The following is a 15,870-nucleotide window of genomic DNA, read 5'->3' as shown; positions in this document are numbered from 1 at the left end:
GTAACAAAATTTCCTAGGTCAGCTTCTCAGGCTCTTGTTCTGTTGTCAGTTTGTTTTCCAGAAAAGTGGGGTCCAATTTTTACTTCTTTGTGTAAATCTCAGTCTTCAAATTAGAACAGTCCTATTAATGAAAACCATCTAGCCCCATTTTCATAGAGGAGAGAATTGAGAATCACCTTGGCTTCCTGCCCCAATGTGTAGCTCTAATGTTTGAATACTATGGAAGCACCAAACGGAAGGATTGTTCATTTACTTAACTCCCTGAGCTTATTAATGTTAGTTCATATGAAGTTAGAAAAACTTCTTTCCATCTTGAAAGGGTTTCTACCTTTTTAAAATGCATTTAGATTTCTCTTTTACTGTGGTTCTGAGATCCTGCATTCTTTCTGTTAGCTCATGGACATGGGCTTCACAAGGGAACATGCCATGGAGGCCCTGTTGAACACCAGCACCATGGAGCAGGCCACAGAGTACCTTCTAACCCATCCTCCTCCAATCATGGGAGGAGTTGTTCGGGTAAGTTGGCTCAGGGGGCTCTAATTTTGTAGGCATTGGTTTGGCTGCTGATGGGTTTTTTCTTCTGTTGTACTTCCATCATTGGTCTTCCCTTCTAAAACTACTTTTCATTTTCAGACTTTTGCATGCCAGTATTTTCATTTTGTGATAACTCTCAGTTCTAGAATGTAATAAGCAGAGGCTTCCTCTCTCCCAGCCATGCAAATTACTGGATTTTTTTTTTTCCCAGAAGAACTCTTAAGTTGTCCACAGTCAGAAAGCAATAGAAGACACTCCCCTTTCTGAGCTGCAGAATAAGTGGTCACGTTGAAGCCTCCTTCCTGTGCTTAATTTCATTGTGATTTTCCTTGTCTGTTATTGTAGTGACCAGATAAGACTAGGTGGGTTTGACTCTTAGCAGCATTCAGAGCACCTTCTCCTCTAAAGCTTGAGCACAGGATGTCTGATTCCTTATAAGTTGGTATGTGCTTTGTTGCTGGATTTTCTGTTCTTTCTCTGTAGGATCTGAGTATGTCCGAAGAGGACCAGATGATGAGAGCAATTGCCATGTCTCTAGGACAGGATATCCCAATGGATCAAAGAGCAGAGTCACCTGAGGTAACTAGGAAACAGGACATCCAAAAGAGTCTGACACATTAATCTTAATATTTTTATGAACATTCTGCTACTGCTGCAAAATAATTGGAGGAATTAATATCTAAAGAACAACATGGGAGTATTCATTCATCCCAACCTTGCCATCACTGATACACTTAATTGACCTGAAGCTTTAAGTGAGGCCCATGAAATGTGAACCTTTTACTGTCAAATAAGAGACCCAAAATGTACTTGGGTAGTGTTCATTAGGCCAATTTTGGCTGTCTGTTCTTAGGTAACAATTACTTCAGTTTACAGTATTGGCAGAGAATGCAGGACAGTGTCTCCAAATGATTTTGTGGGAGGCTGTGATACAGGATGCTGTAAATAAGTTGGCAGTACTTTGGGAGTTGGAAGCGTCCTCTGCTTTTTCCTGTCTTGCCTTAACCTTTGAGGCTGCCCTCATGAATGATTACCACACCCTGAAGAACCTATCACCTGCTTGAGGGGAAAGTAGTGGGTATTCAGTATGGTAGAACCAGTACATTCTTAGAGCATTCCCTATTTTTCTTCAACTCTCCCGTATGCTATCATTCTTCCTTCCCTGCCTCCAGGAAGTTGCTTGTCGGAAGGAAGAGGAGGAACGGAAAGCTCGGGAAAAGCAGGAAGAGGAGGAAGCTAAATGTCTAGAAAAGTTCCAGGATGCTGATCCATTGGAACAAGATGAGCTCCACACTTTCACAGATACCATGTTGCCAGGCTGCTTTCACCTTCTTGATGAGCTGCCGGACACAGTGTACCGGGTGTGTGATCTGATCATGACCGCAATCAAACGTAATGGAGCTGATTATCGAGACATGATTCTCAAGCAAGTAGTCAATCAGGTAAGTTCTCCAGGACCCAGAAGAGGAGAGTGTTATATGCAACTAATGAAATGTTGAACTCTACATCAGAAACTAATGATGGTAGTACATGTTGGCTAACTGAACATAATTTTTTTTAAAAAAGTAAAAACAAGAGTGTGTTTTTCTGCCATCATCAAACTCTGATTAAAAAAAAAATGAAACCTTTTTAGTTTTGTTTCGGAGGAGTTGGTTTTTTGGTTTTTGGTTTTTTTAATCCGATACGGGTATATTCTCTTTGAATTCTTTAGATTTGGTAATCTCACTCTTTCTTGAGTGCTCCGTGCAAAAAGTGAATAAACTACTCACAAAAAAATGTTTTTGAAAGGAAAAAACAAAGCTCTCTTTTTCTAGGCATCTCTTCTGAAATTCATCTAAAATGTCCCAAACGTGACTTGAGCCAAGTTAGGTCCCATGGACTAACAGTGAATAAATGTTTTATTTTCCCTCTCCTATGTAACAACCACTTGGACAAAAAAGTTCTCATCATAATGAATAGCTGTGACCTGGTATTTATCTTTTTTTTTTTTTAAAGATTTTATTTATTTCAGAGAGAGAGAGTACACAAGTCGGGGGGAGAGGCAGAGGCAGAGGGAGAAGCAGGCTCCCCGCTGAGCAGGGAGCCCAATGCGGGGTTCGATCCCCGGTCCCTGAGATCATGACCTGAGCCGAAGGCAGATGCTTAACCAACTGAGCCACCCAGGCGCCCTATTTATCTTTTTTTAAACAGTGTTCTCCTCATTATGAAATTAATGTATACTAATTGTATACATTACTACTTTTTTTGTTTTTACTAATGGGGTTTTTGTTTTTTGTTTTTTTTTTAAGATTTTTGTTTATTCAGACAGAGCGTGTATAAGCAGGAGGAGGGGCAGAGGGAGAAGGAGAGAGAGAATCTCAAGCAGACTCCGAGCTGAGCATGGAGCCCAAAGCAGGGCTCAGTCTAAGGACCCTGAGATCACGACCTAAGCCAACATCAAGAGTCAGATGTTTAACTGACTGAGCCACCCAGGCGCCCCTACTATTCATGTTTTTAAATCATTGGAATCTTGTTTTACGTATTTTTTAAAGTCAAGAAGCAGAGGAAGAAATCAAAGTGATATATGGAAGCATAACTTTAGTGTATGGAAATATTACAAAAGTAAAAGGCAAACTAGATAAACCTTTTTTCTACACAAAATAAGACCCAGGTTTAGTTATCTTCCTATAAAGAGCTTACAGAAATTATATTAAAACTAAAACTTGGGGCGCCTGGGTGGCTCAGTCCTTATGCATCTTCCTTCAGCTCAAGTCATGATCCCAGGGTCCTGGGATCAAGCCCCACATCAGGCTCCCTGTTGAGCGGGGAGCCTGCTTCTACCTCTACCTCTACCTGCCGCTACCCCTGCTGGTACTCTCTCTCTCCTGTCAAAGAAATAAAAAAATCTTTAAAAAAGAAAAAAAAGAAAACTAAAACTTAGAGCAAATATAAGAAATTTAACATGCACACTAAAGCAAGACCAACATTTCTGACATTCTGGTTTATTTTTGTTTTTAATGATAATTCTGAGGCAGATGTAGTAAAAGATTATTGATGGAAGTGTAAGTTGATAGAAGCTTTGTGGGGTTGACTATGTACTGGAACTTATTTTCCCTAGAAATTGTTTAAATATTAATTTCCTTTAACTTACTAGCTTCTTGTGTCTAGCCTAGGAAAATCATCTTTTAGAGGTGCTCCTTTCATAGCATACATCTTTTGATGCAGGCACGAAATCTCTATAGTAAATGTTTTACTGTTTACTCACCCTCCTTCAGCAAACGTGTTGGGGATAGAGGGAGTATTTTACAAGGTTGAGAATGTTTTGACAAACCTTATCATACTCTATCTACAGTTACCCGACTTGGTCACTTGTGCTTTTGTAGGTATGGGAAGCTGCTGATGTATTGATCAAAGCTGCTCTTCCACTGACAACAAGTGACACAAAAACTGTGTCAGAGTGGATCAGTCAGATGGCCACCCTGCCCCAGGCTTCCAATTTGGCTACTAGAATCTTGCTTTTAACACTGCTTTTTGAGGTAAGATTTAGATTTTTTTGGTTCCTGTGATTCATCATTGAAGAATTATCAGATACCTACCATTTGAGACCTTGAAGAAAATAGAAATATAAGGCATGATCTCTGCATTCCATGAGCGCACAGTTTCTGATAGGCTGTAAGACATGTAATTAAGTACAAAATGCAATGTTTTGTGCCACATAAATAAAGAATTTTCTCTGAGTTCAGGAGGAAAGCTAATGCATCACTTCTGGATAATGAGGAAGAAGCTTCTCAGAACAAGTGTTAATTAATTGAATTGTGTCGTAGAGGATTTGGGGGGGTAGTAGTTAAAAGATTTTTAGAATGACCATCATAGTATAGTTGTGGAATAATTTAGGCCTCTCTGAAGAAACCTAACTGGCAGCCAAAGAGTGAGATCGGGGATGTGGAAATTGGATAATAGGCATTAGATAGAATCTGATTCTTCGTTCATACCTGGTCAGTCAGCAGATTATTTTAGGCAAGAGAATGGTTTGGCCAGGACATGTTCTTGTTCCAACCAATACAGGAATTAGGAGGCAACTGACCTTGAACAAGTGATTCTTCATTTGTTGCTCATGTTTAATAGTAAAACCTGAACTTAATGGAGTAAATCCTTTACAACAGCTGAGGAGATTAAGTCCAATATATGTTATATTGTGTGTCTCCAGTCTTGACTTTCCTTTTTGATGACTTTCCCTTCCTATTCTTACTATAGCACTTGTGAATGAATACTTATGGGAACAGGGTCCTCAACATAAAATGGAGAGAAATCACTCATGAATCCCCTCTCTTTTAAAAATCAAAGGACCTGCCTTATATTTTTTTCTAGTCTTTTTCCTATGCATTTAAACAATTAGGATCAGACTGTTAGACTTTTGTATCCCGTATTCTCAGTATTATATTATGAATATTTTCCCAAGTTATGTGTACATTCCATCTTTTGGATATCTCCTAGTTTATTTAAGTAATTGCCTGTTGTTGGACATTTAAATTACTTCTAGTGCAGCCCCTATAAAGGAACTACTTTAGTGTAGACCCTATAGGGGAACTACTAATCATTGCTGTGTTTAATTATTCCATCTTCCTGGAAAGAATGTAAAGGTTCTCTGAAAATCAGCTTTTCAACTTCAACATAATTAAGACTGTGTAGGCTAGATGACAGTCCTTAATGATATTAATGATACTAATAACAGCTTCCATGTTAAGTATATACTAATGTGCCAGGCACTATGTTGGGCATTAGAGTGATTGAACATATACACACACACTTCATTTAATCACCACAATTAACATTGGAGGTAGAAATAATTATTTCCTGTGATCCCTGGGGGATCTAGACACCCAAGGCCTAGAGAATTTAATAACTCAGATCACACAGCTGGTAGGTGGCGGAGGTGGAATTTGAATTCAGCCAGTTCTCTTAGTGTTCACCTCTGTGTTCTCCTATATTGTGCTAATCCTTAATACTGAGTAGAGGGTTGGTATTTATGGTTTTTCTTTGATCAATTAGGAGTTGAAGCTACCTTGTGCCTGGGTCGTTGAATCAAGTGGCATCCTTAATGTCCTAATCAAACTCTTGGAAGTAGTTCAGCCCTGCCTACAGGCCGCCAAGGAGCAAAAGGAAGTCCAGACCCCAAAGTGAGTGACTTTTATCTCACCTGGTTTCATTTCTGTTCCCCTTAGACTTGGGCCATGAAGTGTAGGGCCTGAATCAGGCACTTTTCTGGACCATGTATGGGGCAAATCTTGGGTACCTTTTGTGGTTTGAAAATAATTGAGGTGCCTAATGAAATCAAGATAAGTTTTCCCATATTGTGCAAATTTCTGGTTTTCCCAGAGTAAATCATTTCTTTTTTAGGTGGATCACCCCAGTGTTGCTCCTGATAGATTTCTATGAAAAGACAGCCATTTCCTCTAAAAGAAGAGCCCAAATGACTAAGGTATATAATAATAGGGTTGATAAAACTGCTAAGCTTCTCAGGACAAGAATAGACCAGAAGAGAATATGAGAAGAGTGGTAAAAAATCAGGGGAAAGCTCCCTGATTAAGACGTAAATCTCTTGAGGAATCTTAGTAACTCTAGATTTCTCTTCTGAATGGTGAGTTGGAATTACTTTTTTATGGAGCTGCTTGCGAAAGGGCCCAAGAACTTAACTGGAAGTAAATGTTAAAGGAATGTGCTATCTCCAGAGGAGGGAGTGGCTTTTATGTGAAGGACTGAGTGTGCGGCAATTCCTCCAAAAGGCGAATGTTCCTTTTTTTTTCTTTTTAAGATTTTATTTATTTATTTATTTATTTTAGAGAGGGAGGGGTGAAGGGCAGAGAGAGACTCTTAAGGAGACCAGGAGTCAGACACTTAACCGACTGAGCCACCCAGGCGCCCCAAGCCAAGTGGCTCTTTATACGAAAATCATATATGCCACATTATCTCAGTGCCTTCTCAGAAACAGAAATTTTGTTCCTGCACATCCAAATTGTTTCCCATTTGTAGAAAACAGTTGGAAACAAAAGGAAAGCTGAGGATTGCAGGACAAGGGTGTAGAGGGTTTTGCACCTATGGAGGGGCTCAGGAACTTGAGAGTTAATGCATACAAAAATTTCTCTCTTGGCTCTCAAAATTTCATTAAATGTTCAGTGTTATTTTTTTTTCCTGGGTTAGCTTTAGCAGTGAACAGATGAAGTTACTATTTCTTCTAAAAACCAATCTTGCAGGAAATACAAAGAAACTTTGTGTTCTTCTATTTAGTATCTACAGTCCAACAACAACAACTGGCGCTGGTTTGATGACCGCTCTGGGCGTTGGTGTAGTTACAGTGCAAGCAACAACAGCACTATTGATTCTGCCTGGAAATCTGGAGAGACAAGTGTGCGTTTCACTGCAGGCCGAAGAAGATACACTGTCCAGTTCACTACAATGGTGCAGGTACATGCTCACTCAGTGCCATAAACTATTGAAAAGACAGGAAGGTACTGGGTGTGCCTTTTGGTTTGCTTCTTCCTGAACCAGCAGTCCTCATGTGTTTTAAGAAACGCTAATACCACTACTAAATTGGGTATAATTTACAGAGAACGGTGTCTTCCTAAAGTCATTAGTGAGACCATGGGTCAGTCTGTGGCAATTTGATACTGTCCCACCCAGAAATGATTTTAAGTGTTAGAGATGGTATCTGCTCTATTGGAAAGTTTCCAGTTTGTTATAGGGCCTTATGTATGCTACTTTTCTTCTGGGGACTTTAGGCTTTCTCTCTATAAATGATAGGGGTGGGATAAATTGCCAGGGTTCCTTCCTGTTACAGGATTTTGCCTGGGAGTTCCAACCCCTCTTATAGTTTCTTTTCTTTGTAGAGATTTTTTTTGTCTTCTTGAATTTCTAGGTTAATGAAGAAACAGGGAACCGGCGTCCTGTGATGTTGACTCTCCTGAGGGTACCACGGCTGAATAAAAACTCGAAAAATAGCAATGGACAGGAGCTAGAGAAGACACTGGAAGAAAGCAAAGAAATGGATATCAAACGTAAAGAAAGTAAAGCCAATGGTATGGACTTTTAGTTTTGAATCTTTCACGGTGTGTTACATAAAGCTTAATGTACCTTTATGGCTTAAATTTTGGCCAACTTCATCATGAGTGATTTTCTTATCCATCAGATTGCTTGGTGACTTAAAGATCAAGAATCCTGGGCGCCTGGGTGGCTCAGTTGGTTAAGCAACTGCCTTCGGCTCAGGTCATGATCCTGGAGTCCCAGGATCGAGTCCCACATCGGGCTCCTTGCTCAGCAGGGAGTCTGCTTCTCCCTCTGACGCTCTTCCCTCTCGTGCTCTCTGGCTCTCATTCTCTCTCTCTCAAATAAATAAAATCTTTAAAAAAAAAAAAGTCCTTTTTAAAAAATGCCCTTTCCTCTGGTTTGGAATTGATGTTTTGTATGTTTCTTTTAATAGGACCCAGGTGCTTGACCTGGCTATGAGGGAGAGATGTGGGAAGAAATGTCAAGTTAAACTGTCTGAACTCCTACTTTCTTACTTGCAGATACTCCTTTGGCCCTAGAGAGTACAAATACTGAAAAGGAGACGAGCCTGGAAGAAACAAAAATTGGGGAGATCCTGATCCAGGGCCTGACAGAGGATATGGTGACTGTTTTAATACGGGCCTGCGTGAGCATGCTAGGAGTCCCTGTGGACCCAGACACTTTGCATGCCACGCTTCGCCTCTGCCTGAGGCTCACCCGAGACCACAAATACGCCATGATGTTTGCAGAGCTGAAGAGTACCCGCATGATCTTGAATTTGACCCAGAGCTCAGGCTTCAATGGGTTTACTCCCCTGGTCACCCTTCTCTTAAGACACATCATTGAGGACCCTTGCACCCTCCGTCATACCATGGAAAAGGTAAGTCTTTTTGGTGTCAGAAACTGGTTTAGCCTTATATCATACCTTTGTTCTCCTTGGTCTCAGAACAGCTACATTTCTGGTTCTTCATAAGGTGTGTATGTATAGCTAGCTAGATATATAGACTATATGCTTTGTCTGGCAAACTTTCCCAGCTATGTGATCAGGTGCTTGCTTCGGTATGATAAATTGTCCCATTGGATGACTTTTTTTTAAAAGTAGAACATAAGATTTTCAATTCTTAAATTTACTATAGTAATAAATCTTACCTATAAAGTCCTCTTTGGCAATATATATGGGTTTCTTGAAGCAAAAACTGTTAATGAGGAACTGGGATAACTTCTGCCAAGTTCACGTCTTAATTACCTTAATAAGAGTATTTCTCATGTGTTCACCCATGAGCCTATTTTCCAAACATTGTATTTTGGAGTTGTAAAAGTAGTAAAGTTTTAGAAATATTTATGATATACCAGACACTTTAATAAGCTCTTTACAGATACCCATTGTGCAGATTGGAAAACTGAGGCATGTATGTTCATTTTAGGAAACAAAGCAGTGGAAGAAATGACATGGCAATTAGAAAAAATGAAATTTTTTTTAAGATTTTATTTATTTATTTGACAGACACAGCGAGAGAGGGAACACAAGCAAGGGGAGTGGGAGAGGGAGAAGCAGGCTTCCCGCGGAGCAGAGAGCCCAATGCGAGGCTCGATCCCAGGACCCTGGGATCATGACCTGAGCCGAAGGCAGACGCTTAATGACTGAGCCACCCAGGCGCCCCATGAAAATGTTTTTAACATCAACATTAAGACATCAGAGGGAGGAGTAGGGAAGACAAATGTCTTATTTCCTCCTCCTAATTCTTTGTCAACAGTCATCATGTGAATGTTATTGGACTTCCATTTTTCTCTTTTGGGACATTGTTTCCCACATTTGTAAGTAGTGTTAGAATATGCATTTTTGTGCATAGCTTTGTCACATTTAAGATTTGTTTTTCTTAGAGATTCCTAGAAATTGTATCAAAATGTACAAGTATTTTTTAACTTGCTTGCCAGAAAGGGGGTGCCACTTTATACTTCCACGTGTGTATGAGTATACATCTCACATTCTTCAGACAGTTCTTTGCCCAGCCTTTTTTATTTCATCTGACATGAGCAAAATCAAAAGGAGTGCTATTAAAAGCTGCATATACATTATTCCAAGGGTAAGAGACAGCCCAATAGGGAAGAAACAACTATATACAGATAGAATTCTGACTTAAAAACAAAATACTCGAATTGTTTCAAGTTTATACAACTTAAAAAATGCTAGGAAAAAAAATACAGGTTCAGGATGAGAGGACTTTCTGGGGCGCCTGGGTGAGTCAGTCGTTAAGCGTCTCTGCCTTTGGCTCAGGTCATGATCCCGGGGTCCTGGGATCAAGCCCCGCATCGGGCTTCCTGTGCTCGGCAGGAAGCCTGCTTCTCCCTCTCCCACCCACCTCGTTGTTCCTACTCTCGCTGGTGTTCCTACTCTCGCTGTGTCTCTGTCTGTCAAATAAATAAAATCTTTAATAAAAAAAAAAAAACTTTCTAAGCTTAATTGTATTTGGGGGTGTGGGGAGCAAAGGAAGATCAGTGGCAGTTTTAACGTATCAAGTTGGCAAAATGTAAATGCTTGATAATATCCATTGCAGGTACGGGTGTGGACAACCAGGCATACTCTTACTTTTGGTAGGAGTGGAAATTGGTGCAGCCACATTGGAGGGCAATTTGGTACTGTCAGTTTAAGATATCCTTTGACCTAGAAATTCTATGGCTAAGAATTTATTTGATAATTGAAGTCAAGTATGCCGAGGCACATATAGAATGTTCACTGTAGGAATTGGTTGTAATAACAAGAAATGAGATCAAATGTCCAGCAGAGGACTAGATAAATTATAGCACATTCTTCATAGTGAAATTACACTTCTCTGTATTTAAAAAATGAGAGTTTATAATTGTAGCCTTACAGGCAAGATAAAGGGTTAATATATTAAACTAAAGAGCATGACTGATTTGGTAAGAAAAGCATTAAGATTCCAAAAGATGTTTGTCTTTGTGAACATAGCTCACAAAGGAATAAATAATGGAAAATATAGTGGAGTTATTTTCTTTATTCTTTCCTGTATTTTCTATTGATTGATCCGCCCTTTTATGAGAAGACCAAAAGCATAATGATGTGTAAGCCCTGTAGTATCAGAGCAATAGTTTGATATTTCCTGTGGCTATCTGAGACTGATAATTGACTTCGAGGCATAAAAAAAACATTTAATTTGTACACCAAGATACCATATTGCATATTTTTAGAGTTTGAACCATTCTGGCTTAAAATTGGGACAGCATTTGGTGGGAAGGCTAGGAGCTGGCACTTATATGTGAGAGCTATAATTTAGATGGATGATCAGTGGTCTAGATACATTTCCCAATTTTTATGAAGATCACATGCCATCTGGTGTAATAATTGATAGTTTTGGGATATGCCGAATGTTGTAACTTTTTTTATAATCAGGAAGGAATGGGACTTAAAAGACTAAGTGTATCTTTTCTCAAAAATCTAAAGCTGTCATCCACTGTCTTGAGGCAGAGTTTGGATAGTATTTTAATCCTTGGTAACTCTTCCTTGAATGCAATTGTATTTTTGGAAAGTGGCCTTTAATCAGCAGTGTTTCTTCCTCTCTTTACTAGGTGGTTCGCTCAGCAGCTACAAGTGGAGCTGGTAGCACGACCTCTGGTGTTGTATCCGGCAGCCTTGGTTCTCGGGAGATCAACTACATCCTTCGTGTCCTTGGGCCAGCTGCATGCCGCAATCCAGACATTTTTACAGAAGTAGCCAACTGCTGTATCCGCATTGCCCTTCCTGCCCCTCGAGGCTCAGGAACTGGTGAGTTTCCCCTTCTCCTGGCCTTTGAGACATTGAAGTCTATGGCCTAGTATAACCCCAGAGATTTTCTTTGAGAAGATCTATAACTTGGAAAGCCTCCTTAGGCAAGTGTTGGGACATTGACTAGTTGGTCATGTGGGCCAATTCAGAAGTACCCAGTAGCTTTTTACTTGCCCTGTGGTAATCCCTGCCAGAGATACCAAGGACTCATTCAGTCTAGTCCTTGCCTTCAAAGAATTTGTCTTGGTGTGACAGCAGAGCTTATATACAGTGTGAATGGTTTACAGATAGAGTAGTAATTGAGGGACAAGTGGACATGTGATGACTTCACCTGATGCAGTAGGGAGTACACAGTATCAATGTGTTGGTACTCAAAATGTCTGGCCTATATTGAATTATGAGGAAACAATTAAATGCAAATTGTGAGATACTCTATAAGACAGCTGACCTAGATTCTTCAAAAATATTGTTACAAAGGGGAAAAAAATGCAAGGTTCTCCTAGGTTTTAAAAGGAAACTACAAAGAACTACCAACCTTGATGGGATTCTGAACCCAGATAAAGAGATTTAGAGAAATTTGAATACTGAGTATGGTCAGATAATTGTGTCTTTGTTAAATGTCTTGGGTGTTATGATGGTATTCTGGTTATGTAGAAAAATATCTTTGATCTTAAGTATCCAGGTAAATAAATTTATGGGTAGACAAAAGGTGATTCTAGATGAAAAGTATATGAGTGTTAATTATACTAACCTTTAAACTTTTCTGTAGGGTTATGGGTTTTCTTTTTAAAATAAAAGGTAGGTTGGAAGGGGGGACTCATTATCTTGGGAGCCTCAGATATGTGCCTGGCTCTGTGCTGGGCAGATCTCATGTGTGATCTCTAAAATCTCAAATTTTAGGAATGAAAAAAATAAAATTAAGGTTTATTTAAGTAATTTGGCCATTATCCTGTAACAGAACTGGATTTCAAAACCAAGTCTCCCCAACTGCAAAGACTGTACTTTTTTTTTATTTTAAGATTTATTTATTTGTGTTCATTGGGGGGAGGGAGAAGCAGACTCCCCGCTGAGCATGGAGCCTGATTAAAGGTTCCGTCTCATGACCATGAGATGACCTGAGCTGAAACCAGGAGAGTCGGGCACTTAACCAACTGAGCCACCCAGATGCCCCATATACTCTTTTTTGCCTGTATTCTTTTTACTATTTGGTACTGCTGTAATAAGTTCTGTGGGATTTAGGGAAAGTAAAAGCCAGATTTTCTAGTAGGCTACTTAAACATTGTAAATGGCCTTCTGTTCCAAGCTTACATGTTTATACGAGCCCCCTTCTGAGTCTTTATCAGTAACCAAGTGTAGGTACTGGTTCACCATTGACTGATTTTTCTCTGTCTCACTTTGGCTTAGCTTCCGATGATGAATTTGAGAACCTTAGAATTAAAGGTCCTAATGCTGTACAGCTGGTGAAGACAACCCCTTTGAAGCCCTCACCTCTGCCTGTCATTCCTGATACTATCAAGGAAGTGATCTATGATATGCTGAATGCCCTGGCTGCATACCATGCTCCAGAGGAAGGTACGTAGCTAATGTACCTCAGGAGCCTGGGCACTTTGCCTGGATCTTTCAACCAACTTAAGTCTTAGTGAGCACTCACTATGTGCCCATGTACTGGGAATCAAGATGAATAAGACATGATGCCCTTTTCTGAAAAAACTAGTGGTCATACATTATGACAGATGGCAAAATAGTGGTGAGTCCTAGAGCAAGGCACCTGGCCTGGTGGGGGTTGTGACCTGTAGGAAAGTTTCTTAGAACAAGTGGTTTCTGAGATAAGTCTTAAGGATGAGGAGAATGTTGACATAATGAGAATCCATCCCTTACAGAGGGAAGAATAAACAAAGATTAAAGAGATAATATCTTGTAGACAGAAAAACAAATACCAAGAAGTCTCTAATGTTTTCATTCTCAGAAACAAAAACATCTTTATCTCCCAAAAAACTGGAATCAGTATTAGAAGGTGTGGTTAGACTTTCTGACCTTTGAGAGCACCCTCCCAATCCACCTTTATTCCTAGCTAAGGTGCTGCTTGTAAGTACTGGGAAAGTCATAAATGAATTACTTGGAACCTAGTTTTCATTCCCGTCATATCCTTCTGGATTTTATTTGGGACATACTTATTTGATAGGTCCCACAGAATTGCCAAAAATTGATGAATATAGTCTTTATTAAGTCAAGAGAATCTGAGTCTTTGGTGCTTTTCATCATTCAGCACTCTGATCCATAGCTCCTTTTTCTACAACCATAGAACCTTTATTCCGCCTCATATATCCTCCCCCACCCCCAAAAATAATTATAGCTAGGGCAACCATTTATTGACTTCTGTTGCATTAGGCATAATACCAGCTATGTTCATTTAAGCTTAGTAGTGACAGGTGAGGAAAGTAAATTGCCTGTGGTCACAGAACTAGTTAGTGAAAGAATGAGCCTTTCAACCATGCTCTCTTGGTTATACTACATTTCTCCTCTTAAGTGAAAGCCTGGCAATATCGTTATATAAATAGTCATAGTAAGTTGGAGTGAAATTGACCAAGCTGCCAAATAGGCATTAAGATTGCACAGTTACAAATGAGTTCTGTTTTTGTTTGTTTTTCTAGCAGAGAAATCTGACCCTAAACCTGGGGGTATGACCCAAGAGGTCGGCCAACTCCTACAAGACATGGGGGATGATGTATACCAGCAGTACCGGTCACTTACTCGTCAGAGCAGTGACTTTGATACACAATCAGGTTTTTCCATTAATGTAAGTCAATTCCAACCTCTTGTTTCCTTTTCCCTTTCCAATACCCACATGTTCTCTCCATATTTAGGGTTATGCTACAGAAATTTCAAAGGTATTAATTTTGACGTACCTATAAATTACCTGTGGCCTATAAATGAAGATAAATTTAAGGTGTCCCTGGGATTTTTCTCTGTTTGGATTGGAAACATTTCCTTAAATTCATTTTTCATTCTCATTTGCCCCTGCCCCTGCTCCCCATTCTCCCAGTCACTTTATAATGATGGCTTCCCACAGATTATAGTATATAGCAGGTAAAGGTGATTAAAAGATCAGCCAAAGAGAATCTGTAGCATTCACAATGAGTACCCTGGGAAGGGATCCTACCATTTAGGGACAACTGTCTTTGAAATTAATAATGGCTCAGGAGTATTCTTCTTCCATAGAGTCAGGTCTTTGCTGCAGATGGTGCCTCCACTGAGACTTCCACATCTGGGACATCCCAGGGAGAAGGTAATGGTTTACTTTCTCTTGTTCTTATTTCTCGAGAGGACAAAGAAACTGGGTGTCCTGGGCAAGGGGGTATGGGAATGTAGGCATAATTTTCGCATTTACTTGTCTAAGTGAACTTTTCTCAAGAGTGAGCTCAGTGTTCTGTAAATAAAGGGTTTTTATATGCTAAAATTAATAGAACTGTGACTTAACCAAGTAATGGTTTCTATGGTAAGATCCTTTAGATCTACTCTTTAAACCACCCCATATCACCCCATATATTTTGTTGGCTTTCATGCTGGTTTATAGAGTTTTGGTGCCAGTGACACAATTCTAGCTCTTCTAAGGTTTGTGCGGTGGATTCTTGCCTTCTAGCAGTTTTTCCACAGAGCCCATTGGCTGCTTAGCCAACAATTAGAGAAATGTCATGTGGAAGCTTCCAAGAGCTGCTTCTTGGATAGGAAGATCTTTGAGATCTAAGCAAGGAGACAGTTGTACTTGATACAACTGCTGGAATGGAGGCATGCTGGGATAAAGTATAGAGGGCACGTGATATAAAAGTATCTCAGTATTCCTGGATGAGACAGGAAAACATTTATAGAGGAGATCAGCTTTTGAGCTAAGCTAGATAAGTAAATATGTGCCAGGGAGACATGTGGGAAGGAAAAGGTAAAAGGGTGCATAAGGCATCTTTGGAGAGCTATTAGTACAGTATTGCTGGAGCATAAAATTATGTGTAAAAGGAGGGGAGTGACAGAAGATACAGCCTCCCTGCTGTACTATATCTACATATTATGTCTGAGACCTGTCATCCTAGCTATCTGTGCTTCCACTGCATTGTGATGAGGACATTCAGTTTGTACCAGTGTCCTAAAGTGGAGGAGAAGTAGTATTCTCTTTGTACACGAGGCTTGATGTTTGCCAGTATTTCAGTATGAAATTAAACCAGAGTTTGGCTCTTTCTCAACAGCATCAACTCCAGAGGAGTCTCGGGATGGGAAGAAAGAGAAAGAAGGGGACCGGGCCTCTGAGGAAGGCAAGCAGAAAGGCAAGGGCAGCAAACCTTTAATGCCCACCTCCACTATTCTTCGTCTTCTGGCAGAGTTGGTGAGGTCCTATGTTGGTATTGCTACCCTGATTGCCAACTACAGCTACACTGTGGGCCAGTCTGAGCTGATCAAAGAGGTAATATATCCAATCTGCCTAAGATTTTATACTGTCATTATTTGGATACAAATGTGTCAGACACTTTGCTAGAAACCTATGCATG

At 39.9% G+C, this 15,870-nt stretch overlaps 1 protein-coding gene across 11 annotated transcripts in view; it reads left to right on the top strand.

Annotated features, from left to right (window-relative positions):
• HUWE1 (HECT, UBA and WWE domain containing E3 ubiquitin protein ligase 1) overlaps positions 1-15,870 on the top strand; it is a 162,842-nt gene that overhangs the window by 111,953 nt on the left and 35,019 nt on the right. For all 11 annotated transcript variants that reach the window (XM_073889205.1, XM_073889212.1, XM_073889213.1 and 8 more), the window contains 14 exons: positions 394-516; positions 1,018-1,113; positions 1,707-1,976; positions 3,897-4,049; positions 5,563-5,690; positions 5,911-5,992; positions 6,799-6,975; positions 7,427-7,586; positions 8,076-8,434; positions 11,140-11,335; positions 12,740-12,907; positions 13,987-14,132; positions 14,555-14,621; positions 15,571-15,785. In XM_073889205.1, the coding sequence (XP_073745306.1) occupies positions 394-516; positions 1,018-1,113; positions 1,707-1,976; positions 3,897-4,049; positions 5,563-5,690; positions 5,911-5,992; positions 6,799-6,975; positions 7,427-7,586; positions 8,076-8,434; positions 11,140-11,335; positions 12,740-12,907; positions 13,987-14,132; positions 14,555-14,621; positions 15,571-15,785 (2,340 nt within the window). The remainder of the gene's footprint in view (positions 1-393; positions 517-1,017; positions 1,114-1,706; positions 1,977-3,896; positions 4,050-5,562; positions 5,691-5,910; positions 5,993-6,798; positions 6,976-7,426; positions 7,587-8,075; positions 8,435-11,139; positions 11,336-12,739; positions 12,908-13,986; positions 14,133-14,554; positions 14,622-15,570; positions 15,786-15,870) is intronic.

The sequence above is a fragment of the Callorhinus ursinus genome, unplaced genomic scaffold, assembly GCF_003265705.2.
Source record: "Callorhinus ursinus isolate GAN/ISIS: 27379988/994484 unplaced genomic scaffold, GSC_fseal_2.0 scaffold103, whole genome shotgun sequence".
NCBI lineage: Eukaryota > Metazoa > Chordata > Mammalia > Carnivora > Otariidae > Callorhinus > Callorhinus ursinus.
This window is presented reverse-complemented; position numbering and strand designations above follow the sequence as displayed.